This window comes from Pyrus communis, chromosome 2 (assembly GCF_041283825.1).
Source record: "Pyrus communis isolate YQ-2024b chromosome 2, ASM4128382v1, whole genome shotgun sequence".
NCBI lineage: Eukaryota > Viridiplantae > Streptophyta > Magnoliopsida > Rosales > Rosaceae > Pyrus > Pyrus communis.
In genome coordinates, this window is record NC_142566.1 from 16,460,024 (window position 1) to 16,473,565 (window position 13,542).

Genomic DNA, 13,542 nt, shown 5'->3' on the forward strand with positions numbered 1-13,542 from the left:
CCTTAAAATAGTGTTTAATAACAAAATCCCAGCTCGTAAAATGAGACCACATCATTGGGTCCATAAGTAGAACTACTGGCCAGTCAGCATTCCATATCAATCAATTTGTATTGGCTGTAACATTGATATAGGACGAATTTATGATTGGATGTCTTTTAACTTCAGGGCAATAGTTGACCGAGAGAGAGAGAGAGAGAGAGAGAGGCTACTACTGTGGTATTATACACAACAGTGATGGCTTTAGGGCATGGAGTTAGGTGCAAGTAATTCATAGCAATATTCCACTTTTGTAAAATCGTAATCACCAACCTTACCATCCCTTTAGAATGTCATGGGATAGAGGCTACTACTGTGGTATTATACACAACAGTGATGGCTTTAGGGCATGGAGTTAGGTGCAAGCAATTCATAGCAATATTCCACTTTTGTAAAATCGTAATCACCAACCTTACCATCCCTTTAGAATGTCATGGGATAGATACAATTGAATGAGCTCGGCAGCATTTGCATCCACACAAAGATAATACTTATAAGCTTCAATTGTTTTTATTATCAATTGGGAAACACACATAAATAACACTTTTTGCATAATCAAATTGCAGTTTCACTTGTCAACCCCCATACAAACCACCTAGTGATTTCGATGTTATTATGTGTACTTTCTTCATGAAGTTGTTATTGACACTTCGAAAAAGTCACCATGCATTCCAAATCTGTAAAAACCCAAGAGAAAATTTGTAAAGTAAAAGTACAAAATGACATTTTTTATACATCAATAACAAAACATTTTCCTTATTTCTTGTCTAATTTTATTACTGAGAAAATAAAATTAAGCGAAGTTGTTAACCTTAACATGATATATGATGATTCATTCACATATAACAGCTTGTTTAATTTGGGAAGAACTAAAAGCGCTTTCATATGTTAAATAGTGATTTTAACGATGTTTGACAACAAGAGCTAAAAATCTTCACAATTAGATGGTTAGGAATTCCAATGTGCTTATGGCAAAAAATTTAATGTGCAGAAGTGCTTCATATTGAAGCACCACAAAACATGCCCTAAGACTTGTTAAGGCACATGTGAATCGTGAATTGGGATTCATGCTACTCACCAAAATAACTAATTAATTTTGAGTTGAATACTCTACTCTGACATTACTCTTTATAACAAATACAACAATAGGGTGCAATTGCGACGATGTGCGCGCGCGCGCGTGTGTGTATTTCACCCCACGCAAAAGTTAGGCCAAGTGCGACTAGCATAGTAGAAAATTAAGATGAAGAAAATTATGGTAGTTGATTATGGCATTCTGGAGGAGAAATTTTTCATTGTGACAGAAACATAGATGGTACACCACGTGTTTTTATATAAATGGTGGGAAATTGTATTTTTTGAGTTATTAATCTTAAAACATATATATTCCACCATTGATATAATGACACGTGGTGTATCACTCCGTGTTTCAGTCACACTGAAAAATCTCTTGTCCTGGATGATTGACTAAGAAAGAAGAATCTCGAAAGAAGAATACAGACTGTTGGGTAGGACCTAGCTGAAAGCTTGTCATTAGCTGGATGGAAAGCAAAGTTGTGATGGAACTTTCCATTGGGAAGCCACATTCTTAATCACAAATAATCTTCCCCCTACCCAAACTAAATGTATAAATAGCCCACATCTTCTCATAATCTAAATCACATTCAAAATATTAATTCCATATATAATCTCTCATATATATTTGTGTGTGTGACAAAATCATGGCCCTTTACCCTAGTTGGAGTAAGAGGGCTGTCGTTGCTTCTTTCTGCTTTTGTTTTCTTTCTTTATTTTCTCTTTCATCTTTTGGACGACCAGCCACTTTTCTTCAGGACTTCCGAGTCACATGGTCTGATTCTCATATCAGGCAAATCGATGGAGGGAGGGCCATCCAACTCGTTCTTGACCAAAATTCCGGTATCCGATCGTGGGGTCAACTTAGCTATATATTTTAGTAATAATATAGTTTCTTTCTTTTTTTTTTTTTTTATGAAAAAGAAAAAAGTTCGAATCGATCGGATTATTGTTTGTCTTCACAAAATATGACAAAGTAATGAGCGCTGGCAAATTTTGATACACTACTTTTTCAGGATGTGGGTTTGCCTCCAAACAGAAGTATTTGTTTGGGCGTGTGAGCATGAAGATCAAGCTCATCCCTGGAGACTCAGCTGGAACTGTCACTGCTTTTTATGTAACTTCACGGCTTCAAAACCCTAAATAAGTTTCTGGGTTTCTTGATTTATATGAATTAATCTGTTTTGTTTTGATTGTTTTGGCAGATGAACTCTGACACCGATACAGTTCGTGACGAGCTAGATTTTGAATTCTTGGGGAACCGGACTGGACAGCCTTATACAGTCCAAACCAATATCTATGCTCATGGGAAGGGTGATAGGGAGCAAAGGGTTAACCTCTGGTTTGACCCTGCTGCTGATTTCCACACTTACACAATCCTCTGGAATCATCACCATATTGTGTAAGCTAATATGTTCAATAAAAAACATGTGCACATCAGACATGTTGTGTTGTCACACTATTTATAACAAGTACGTCAGATAAATGACTGATTCTAATTAACAGTCTGACAACATGCATGATAGACTATCTGAGAAGATATTTCATTACAATAAAAATACAATATTTGTTTTCTCACTAATTTTAAATTTGTCAGTAATAATAATTCGGTGTGAATGTCAATATTGTTGGTGGTGCAGCTTCTATGTGGATGATATGCCTATAAGGGTGTACAAGAACAATGAAGCCAGAGGGGTCCCATACCCAAAGCTCCAACCTATGGGGGTGTTTTCGACGTTGTGGGAAGCTGATGATTGGGCTACTAGAGGAGGACTTGAGAAGATAAACTGGAGCAAAGCCCCTTTCTATTCATATTACAAGGATTTTGACATTGAGGGATGCAGTGTGCCAGGACCAGCCTCTTGTGCCTCAAGCACCAATAACTGGTGGGAAGGCGCTTCCTACCAAGCCCTCAGCGCCCTCGATTATCGAAGATACAGGTGGGTTCGTATCAACCACATGATCTACGACTACTGCACCGATAGATCCCGGTACCCAGTAGCCCCACCGGAGTGCACCGCGGGCTTCTAAGTTGCCTCCATCTGCCAAAAACAATGACTGTTTGTACGTACATCCATATTTCATACTTGTTATAACGTACGTGCCCTTGTACACTAACGTGTAATGAGAGCCATGCATAGTTAAGGGTATATTGGGAATTATGGTAAATTCTTGTGCATATCTAAGTGTGTATTTGTGGATGGAAGGATAAGTCTGTTTTTGAAGGGAGCAAATGTCGATATCTATTAGTGGCTGTATGTGTGTATCCAGCTCGCATTATTGTACCAATAAAAGCTCCTGCTTTATAGTGAAAAGGATATGTGCTTGATTTGAACCCTTTCTATCAGTTTCTGAATTTTGAAGCAAAAATCTGGCATTGTTTCGTACTGTTGAAAGAAGAAATTGGTCCATTCTGACACGAGCTAACAAAGAAAAAAAAGGAAACAAACAAAATGAGGTCGATTTTCTTTGTGTACAGGTTTTCAACTCGTCCAAATGATCGACTGAATCGAACCATATGTAACACGAAAACTTTCGAAGAGGTTATTCATCCATCCTAAGGCAGTTCTCGTCCAATGTTGCCTAATATCGGAGTTCATATATATATCTTACTGTCCGGTAAAGTTTTTAACGTGGTAAGTGTATTAATCTGACGTCCCCTGAAACGCCTATGGGGTAATCCGGTAATGCACCTAGGTCCTAGCTAGCATAAGCCATCGGTACCAACCACAAAGATGGTCCCAGGTTAATCACAATCAGCAGAGTAACAATCACTTGTTGCATGCCCGCATGACCCTGAAAAATGTTACTGTTACGAGCATTGTACCATTGGGACGTCAGATTTATGATCCATGTAGATGTAGGCTTGTAGACTAAATGAGAAATATTCTCTACTTTCTGAATATACAAGTAGCTCAATCACTTTACACTCACAAATGATTTCCCAACTAGCCATTTGAAGGGTCTCTTTTTTGTCAATAAACTAAAACAAATCTTAAAATCCAATATGAACGTAGAAAACTGACAACTTAAAAGTGCTTAATTAGGGCAAAATTTCGAAAACGCCGAATTTAAGGTTGGGCAGCATTAAGAGGAAACTCTTCAACGAATTCAATAAAGTAAAGACTGACTGGTACTATATCAAATGGTTACTTGGATGTGTTTTGATAGTGACACGGGCGGGTCTAATCCCGACCGGATGGATAAGAGGGCATTAAAATAATGGAACCGTTGAAATTGAGTTACTGTGCGTTTTAGGTCCACAAGTAGAGTGCCAACCAAAGTACCTAAAAGCAATGACGTGGTTGGATTGGCCGACTGTCGGTATAAGTGTAAAGGTGCTTAGAAGTCGCAGGCCATATACAAACAGCCGACGATTTGCACCAATCAATTGGCAACAACTACTAGTCCATTGATAAGTGAATATCTATGACGAGGGTAGATAGAGTCGTACTTCCATTTTGTTTTTAATTTTTAGTTTTCATATTTTGGTTTCAATAAAAATCTTCCTTCCCCTAATTAGTTTTTATAAGTATTGAGTTTACACGGTATCTGAACTGTTAGAGATGGAGAAGAAATATAAAGAGAGGGGGAAGAAGGGTGGAGGAAGGGAGGCGGAAGAAAATTAAAAGCTAGAAACTGAAAACATTCATTCTCCTTCGTAGATTTCATTTCTCTATTATCCCTCCCACCATCCTCCCTCCATCCGACATTCATCTCTCTTTTATTCTATATACTTCCTCTCTATCTTTAACAAAAATCGAAAATTAAAAACTAAAATCGAAAAAATCACTGACAACTCGTAGTTATCAAGTGAACATGCCAATTGATAGGTAGTACAAATGATTTGATTGTTGAGCTCTGGTGGGATAAGGGTAGTACTAGAAATGATGTGAGTCAAACGTATTCGGATGTTGGTTACAAAGTTACAATACAGAATTCCGTGTTTTAGCACTCACATTTCCACACTGCTAAAAAAATTACCATAAACATAAATCCAAGAGTATGTGCTCTTCCAGTAAGAACTTCATCGCAGAAGAACACTCCAGGGAAATGAGAACATTAACAGATCTTTGATTAGGAGGACTCGAAGACGTAGATTACCTCTTGACGCTGTTGATTTTCACCGCAACTGGTTCTGAACAGTATGGACAGCTTCCAAATAACACATCAAATGACCTGTGATGCAAGTGTACACAGATATCAGAAATCAACAAACCATAAAAGGAAGCCTGCGTTTGCCACTTTAGGTTATGAGTTCGTATGACTGACGGATACAGCAGAAGTAATTCTGAATGTCAAAGTGTTCTGATGATTAAGCCAATTACTTTCGTCCTGATAGTTATTATCTGCTTCCATATAAAATTTGTGCCTCGTAACAAAATGTTTTAATGGATTTCAATTTGAAAGTGCATGTGTTTTCTTTTAACAACTACTAGTGAAAATGTTTGCATATGAAATAAGTTTGCTTCATAAGGGAAAGAAGGAGCAATGCCATGTCAACCGAGAGTTTCTATTATCAAATATTGCAAAATGACAAGCAAAGCAACACTCGTGCATACAGAAAAGGAAAATCATGATGCAAGAAACTTAAACATACTGCCGTGTTGTGGTGATAGAACGCAACCAGTCCACAAGACATATGCTGTGGAAAGCCTTGTTGCAGCTGGTATTATCACATGTACAGTCAGTCCCGATTCCATTCTTATCTCTGAGCTCGTCATCTACATTAAAACTGCCAAGTCAGTGGCTGAAAAACGTTGGTAAAAATCTAAGAATGTATATATAGAATTACCAATTGGAAGACTCTGAGCATAACAAATTCCACATTCAACTTGCTGGTCATTCTTCTCGACATCAGGGGGCATTGGCAGTTGAGTCTCCAGAAGACATTCAAGATTTTCCAGAAATGGTTTGTCTTTTATCCTATAAAATTACAGTAGATAAATGATAAATAAACACATTATCTGTCCGTGTTATTTTCTTCTCAAATGATAAATTTGAACATTAATTGAAGGAGCATTCAGTAAATGATATGTAAGAACAGGTCCAGCAGTACTCTTCTTGTAACATCGAAAGACAACAGTATTATAACAAACTTATTCCCATTATAGCAAAGTTATATTTAACTCCCAACCTTTAACCTAAGGATGACGTAGAGTTCATTGGGAAATAAAAGTTCATTGTACTTTTATGCGCAAGCAGAAGTGGATTCTAACAAAGTACTAAATATCAACATCATACGCGAAAGCTAAAACAAACAATCTCAAAATAAGAACACGAGATTTAACATGGTTCGGCGTAAAGCCGACGTCCATGGGCAAAGCATGGCGAGGAACTTCACTAAACAAACGGAGATTACAAAAGAGTGTTTAACTCTCACAACCCAAATCCCACAAACTACAAATCCTAAACCAAACGAGTAGAGAACTCAAACAAACGGAGAAGATTCTCCCAAATTGTTCTCTAACTTGCAAATTGATTCTCACCAAATTGCCAAACAAATGAGCCATGAATTTGCCACTCATGACTCCAAACATTGATCTCCACCCAAAACCTAATTAGAGAAAATTATCTAAACGAATGGTGAGGCACACAAAATAAACTAACCCTAATGTCCTATTTATAGTGCATAGGACTTAGGTTACACTGAGAATCCTAATCGTAATTAGAAGCAAATCCAAATCTTAATCAAATAGGTAATTACAAAATCTCTCCACCAAGAAAGGAATCCAACCAATAAATCAAACCCAAACTCAACTAGAACACCAAACGAAATAGGTAACATAAACCTAATTTCTACATCATCCTAATTTTGAGCCGTAAATCACAACAATTCATCAAAAAGGATGATTCTAAAGTAACAACACCACAAAATGCATATTCTACCTCAATACAAGTATCAAAGTCAGAATACAGATTCAAGGACAAGGAAGGGATGCAATGGTTACCATCTTTTGCTATTTCTTCGCCATCTGTTTCTCAACGTATTCACAAATGGACCTGAACCAATAAAACGACATCTAACACAACTTGATACTCACGACTGAATGATAAGCAAAAGATAGAAAGTAGGAGCTCTAGTAACTGATTCAAGGTGGAATCTCACTCTGGTAATGATCTAGGATCGACGGAATTAATGAACAATGTGATGCAGCAATCATTTCCTGAGAAACAAAAACCTCAAAAGACTTGACACCAAAAAAAAAAAGGGAGAAGAATTATCAATACTTATGAACAAGATGGCTCACCTATAATAATTTGGCGATATGACACAGCAGGAGATGCTTGTTTAGGATCAACAACCCAAAGCGACCTGTCGATATCATCCAAAGTAGACCAAAAAGCCTGAAGGTTCTCCAGATGCTAGGTTCAAGAACCAATCGCCGATAGCTTTAGAAAACATCCAAACCCAAGAAAAGAAATCCACAATAGAAAATATCTGATGCAAAATTTTGTATGCAATTTCAAAGAAAGCAACAAATACCTTTTTAAACTGCCGCACCACATCTTTCAATCTTGAGTTTGATGACCATTTTAAATTAAACAAATATGGCACATCCTGAAGATGAAACTTAAACCTTATAAATCCCTCAAATGGAGAACTGTTAACCATAAAAATTTCGAAGAACACATACTGCTGAAATTGAAGGAGGACATTTGGGATGTGTTTTATCCAACTGAATTTCCATAACATGCACTCTGCCCTTGCCATCTCTGCTAATCAGATTTAGAAAAGATTAAGTCCACTATGGTTAAGACAGAACTAACATGTGCACATGGATAGAAATGAATGAGAAAATTCATGTCCAACTGATTGCAAATACAGCCTCAATGCTCAGGAAGATATCTTCCTAAACAACATAATATTTAAGCAATTTCTGAGGAATTGATATAAACTAGGCTAACAGTACTGCATTAGACTTAAAGGTATATATTTAAAAATTACTAGAAGTTTAAGTAGGATTCATGGCAAAGTGAACTTTTATTATCATAAACTTTGGGACAAGCACCCAGGTAAAAACTTTAGAATTTCCTTGATATCCTGAAAAGACGAAGGCTTAGACACAATCAAGAAGGCACAGCTTGTGGATGAAGATCAACACAGTTCTGAACTCGATGGCCCTGGAAAGACTTCAGATAATGCATTCTTACTATTCTTCACAATAACCAGATTTCTAGTCATGGAATATATATAATCTTGAAAATTTGATAAGTACAGGATTCATTATGTGTTTATAGCATTATCAATTTATTGGGACGTAAGACAAACATGTTTGGCAATTGGCAACACTTATCATTTCTGACAACAAGACATCTCCACTTCCTTCTTATATTGAAATTACTATAATTTAATCTGGAATACTAGAAACCAACTATCATGACCCTGTCAACAAGTTCTCAACATATCTGAAGCAGATAATACATTTTAATGAAGCAGAAATTAAATTAAGCCCCAACCCATTCTTTTCCACATTGGCACAAGCAAAACGAATTAAGTAAGCAAGTTAGTGGATGATGAATGTGAACAGCAATATCTTACATTATCCGAAAGCTGAGAGATGTTAGATCTCCACTAAACCTCGCTAAATTCTCCCATCCAACTTCCTCTATCTACATTTACACGATCATCAAGTTAAGGACCGTACCAAACAATAGTACAATAACAAACCCATTGTGCTAATGAATATCATTGAAGCAGTGAATGTTCTTACGTAACCAAATGTTATAGATAATGCAAACCCACTTGTAGCTAACAACTTCCAGAGTGGCTTTCACATTAGGTGCTAGTGTAGTGTTAGAACATCACGATACAGGTTCGTCCCATGAAATAATATTCAGAACTTCAAACATGTTCTCATGCATAGTGCTGGTGTTTTCCTAGTTTCAATGGGAAATTGAATCAAACTTTTACAAGAGGAAGAAAAAGTTGAAGCAGTTAAAAACTAAAAAGTGTGTGCCTGGCCTCTTTGAATCCGGCATTTACTCCAGACGAGAAGTTTGTCCTTTAATTTGGGGTTGGAATTGGAAAGTGATTTCTGCACACCCCTTTTCTCCCCCTACACACCCCACGTGATTTCTAGCATTTGGATTGACTAAACCAAAAGTAGAATTAGTGGATAGTAATAAACAAGGGTGTGCAGGGAGAGAAAAATGACAAGCGAAAATCATTTCCACCTCACAAACAACAATAGCATTTTAATTTTACTTTTGGTCCTCATATAGAACTTATTTTAGAATTTTCAAACATTTAAAACAGAATTACTTCAAAAAATTAGAAAAGATGTAAAATAAAACACTTCTTCAAGGAAATTTCTAATAAGTGGCAAAAGATAAAGGGATCATATGACAGTCCATCTCACCTCTGAGTACACTGCACGGTAAAAGGTAGACGCTTGGGCTAGCTCTCTGCTTCTCTCCTCAGCACATTCCTGCGCTCAATAACATTTGGTATACATCCATTTATATATACGCAGATTAACCCGTATACAAATACAGTACAGAATCCATATTATACCGGACATTGGATTCAACGGATGAATAATTTATCTTAATTTCGGAGCTTCTTAACATTATCACCCAAAGTCTAAAGTTCACTGGGGAATTTCAGCAAGCACCTGGTGGGCTTATCTTTTTCTTACATTTTTCTTTTCGGTTTCCGAACACTTGACTTACAAATCATAACCAACAAGGACCAGCAAAATGAAGAAGAAGAAGAAGAAGAAGAAGAAGTACCATCTGGTTCGGACAGAAGAGTCTCCGTGGAAGGACTGACAGGTGAATTCATCCTTGTTCCATTTTCTTACTGAAAATTTGATAGGCCAAGCCTTACCCATGAACCAAATTGTTTGTTTTTGAGCTTCTGAATTAGCATGGGCCCAATTCTCTCTAAGAAATAAACAAGTTTCTTTAATGCACATCACTAAATACACATTTTGCGTACACATAGTGACCGTTAGATTGAAATGGACGGACAGGATGAATTCTATAGTTTATGCTACAAGCCTACAACCTGGTCAAAAAAACCTAAACTTAAGGCCATCTCCAACCCAAAAGCCTAAACATAGCCTCATCCAGAATTATAGCCCTACAAAAAAATTATTTTTAAATTAATAGTGTTACGCCATAGTCATATGTCATCTCTAACTAAAGGGGCTAAACATAGCCCCCTCAATAATTTATTGATTTTAAGTTTATCTATAAATTTATTAGTTAATTTAATTAAACTATGTTTGATGTTTTCGAATTTAGCCGTTGAATGTGAATCAATTATTGCAAATAAGGAGTTGGCCTCCCAAAAAAAGGCTAAGAGGGGGTTACATTTGGCTAGCCCGATGCTCCTTTGTCCAAATAATGGTCTGGTGGGCTCCATAGAATTATAGTCTAGCCATCAATTGGAGATGAGTTTTTGGGCAAATCAGGTCATTTGTTGGCTTTTGGACCTTTAGCCCACTCAATTAGAGATAACTAAGGTATCGTTTGGTATGCAGACGGGACGGGACGGAACGGAATGGGACGGGATGGGACGGGACAGGACGGAACGGAACGGAGCGAGAGCAAAGATGCCCTCGGATGGAAACAAGGAGGAAGAAGAAGGAGACGGCGAGGTTATAATTTTGCGTTCCACGGATGTGGAACGAGTCGTTCCAGGGGGGTGAGGTGGAACGAAAATTCACTCAAAACTCGTTCCGTGGAACAGCTCGTTCCACCTGTTTTCTGTGCACCAAACGTGGGACGGAACGCCTTGTCCCACTCTGTTCCGTCCCGTCCCACGTACCAAACGGTACCTAAAAGGCCATGGGCCATTCTTTGGATTGATTTGTTAAAAAACCCAACTCCGATAGAGGGCTGGGTCAAAAACAAGTGGAGACCTAATGGCTATCAGGTTGGCAACTTCTAGCCCCCGTATCAGCCCATTTGTTGAGACCTAATCTGCTACCTCCAGCTCGCTGACATTAGCAGCAACGGCTAGCTAACGTCATCTAGCCATTGGATTTTTTTTTTTTTTTCAAGACGAAATTTCAAAAAAAAAAAAAAAAATTTAAACTCTACTTTTTTTTTTTCTTATAAATACCTAAAGCATTTCTACACAATTTCTCATATTTTTTCCCCTTTACATACTATTGTACCTTTTATTCCAATTTTTCACATTCTATTCACCTCAAACACTCTTTTTATACACACCCCTCTCTTACTTCTAATAATCTAAATTTAAATTTTTCAATATTTTTTCAATTTGCAAAGCAAAATGCCATTGTCACAGAAGAAGAGAAGCGGAGACATGAAGAACAGGTAAAATAAATATAAGAAGAGATTGATGAAAGGAACATGGAAAGGGACACCACAATTATGACTCTAATGGGAAGGCATATTTACAAGAAAAAAGAGGGAAACTATGGCCCGATGGGAGTTGTTTTCAACATCCAATGCTCCTACAATGGCGGATGATAATCATTATTATTAGTTGTTGTAGTCTTTCATATTTATGTCGAACGTACGGATTCACATGTTAGACATCATGAAGCAAACGCTCGAAGACATGACGTCTTATCTAGAAGCGACTTCTGAAATCCTCTTCTAGGTACACCGTGTTGGAGTTGAAGTAGTTGTTCATTAGAGTTTCATGCGCAATCTCTCTTTGTCGTGGTTTATAGGCCACCCCATTAAGGTTGTTGTTGAGTTTCCTCATATGCCATGGCTGCGGCCATTGCCGCCATAAATGTTGTGTTGTGTCATGCCTCATCTTCTTCATTAGACTCCTCCTTTTCTCATCTTCGCTCCGCCCATTTATCTTCCAATTCAGAATTAGATGAAGACCCCTAGTTGAAATGCAAAGAGGGTCAAAAGTTGGAATTTGTTGCAAACTTGAATTGAAATGACAAATTTTAGACAATGACAAGACGTATTGGAGAGGGCAAAGATGAAGGTGTGGGAATTCCACCTCAATATCTAGCCAATTTATTAACATTGGAAGCTGAAGATAAGAAGTGCCACATAGATAAAAACAATATCTGAAATTTGCATAACCAATTACATTTTGACACATGTCACTCGAAAATCATATCCAACAAATTATTAAGATTACATAAAGATAAGAAATATGAAAAGTTACTCATTTATCAACATGTGTCACTCGAAATCCTATCAGAAAGATAATTGAGATTATATAAAAATAAGAAATCTGGAGGCTTATTCATTTAGCGACAAATGGCAATAAAAAATGTCTAGATAATCTTATTTTAATATGGTAATTTAATTGAATTAACTAATAAGTTAAATAACAAAATTAAAAATAATAAATTATTGAGGAGTGTCACATCCCGGTCTCCCGCCTTGAGGATATTGTCCGCTTTGGCATTCCTGGCCTGGACTAGGTCGCAGACACTAGGCTACCGCACGGTTTTGTTTTTGCAGGCCGCAGCCCCAAAAGGCCTCCTCAAAGGGTACCACCAGGCATGTACATATAAGGCCCAAAGACCACGCCCTCACGGGCGATATGGGATACTACAATCCACCCCCATTAGGGAGCCCGACGTCCTCGTCGGCACACCACGGCCGTGAGTCTGGCTCTGATACCAAATTGTCACATCCCGGTCTCCCGCCTTGAGGATATTGTCCGCTTTGGCATTTCTGGCCTGGACTAGGTCGCAGACACCAGGCTACCGCACGGTTTTGTTTTTGCAGGCTGCAGCCCCAAAAGGCCTCCTCAAAGGGTACCACCAGGCATGTACATATAAGGCCCAAAGACCACGCCCTCGGATCACTTCCCGGGCTCGCTTCACTACCGTAGCACGATATTGTCCGCTTTGTGCTTACCATTCCCTCACGGTTTTGTTTTTGGGAACTCACAAGCAACTTCCCAGTGAGTCACCCATCATAGGATTGCTCTAGCCCCTTTCTCGCTTAACTTCGGAGTTCCTACGGAACCCGAAGCCAGTGAGCTCCCAAAAGGCCTCGTGCTAGGTAGGGATGAGAATATACATTTAAGGATCGCTCCCCTGGGCGATGTGGGATGTCACAATCCACCCCCTTAGGGGCCCGACGTCCTCGTCGGTACACCACAGCCAGGGTTAGGCTCTGATACCAAATATGACATCCCGGCTCGGGTGGGACGACTTCCCGGGCCCATATTGTCCGCTTTGGGCTTACCATTCCCTCACGGTTTTGTTTTTGGGAACTCACAAGCAACTTCCCAGTGGGTCACCCATCATAGGATTGCTCTAGCCCCTTTCTCGCTTAACTTCGGAGTTCCTACGGAAGCCGAAGCCAGTGAGCTCCCAAAAGGCCTCGTGCTAGGTAGGGATGGGAATATACATTTAAGGATCGCTCCCCTGGGCGATGTGGGATGTCACAAGGAGCCTTTTTCAGTTGGAGATGGTATATAAATATAGTCTGGCATAGTTCATTTAAAAATAATTTTTTGTAGGGCTA

General features: G+C 38.4%; 2 protein-coding genes across 6 annotated transcripts; one reads left to right on the top strand and one right to left on the bottom strand.

Moving 5' to 3' along the window:
* The first annotated feature begins 1,657 nt into the window (after positions 1-1,657).
* Positions 1,658-3,445, top strand: LOC137747153 (putative xyloglucan endotransglucosylase/hydrolase protein 6). The gene is made up of 4 exons (XM_068487186.2): positions 1,658-1,953; positions 2,127-2,227; positions 2,316-2,512; positions 2,751-3,445. Exons 1-4 carry the CDS (start codon positions 1,758-1,760, stop codon positions 3,139-3,141), a joined length of 885 nt encoding a protein of 294 aa, XP_068343287.1. The 5' UTR covers positions 1,658-1,757; the 3' UTR covers positions 3,142-3,445.
* Positions 3,446-4,916: 1,471 nt separating this feature from the next.
* On the bottom strand, positions 4,917-10,578 carry LOC137748432 (zinc ion binding protein). 5 transcript variants are annotated; one of them, XM_088684780.1, is made up of 12 exons: positions 10,057-10,578; positions 9,847-9,995; positions 9,474-9,542; positions 8,654-8,724; positions 7,749-7,827; positions 7,598-7,672; positions 7,362-7,476; positions 7,220-7,277; positions 7,062-7,133; positions 5,906-6,036; positions 5,711-5,834; positions 4,917-5,289 (listed from the first exon to the last, which is right to left on the bottom strand). In XM_088684780.1, the coding sequence occupies exons 2-12, from the start codon at positions 9,847-9,849 to the stop codon at positions 5,211-5,213; spliced, it is 876 nt and encodes a 291-aa protein (XP_088540906.1). In that variant the 5' UTR covers positions 9,850-9,995; positions 10,057-10,578; the 3' UTR covers positions 4,917-5,210. The 5 variants fall into 5 exon arrangements, with proteins under 5 accessions (XP_088540906.1, XP_088540904.1, XP_088540914.1 ...); XM_088684778.1 differs by lacking the exon at positions 10,057-10,578 and having other exon boundaries at positions 7,749-7,830; positions 9,847-9,986; XM_088684788.1 differs by lacking the exons at positions 7,220-7,277; positions 10,057-10,578 and having other exon boundaries at positions 7,062-7,113; positions 9,847-9,986.
* Between the last annotated feature and the right edge of the window lie 2,964 nt (positions 10,579-13,542).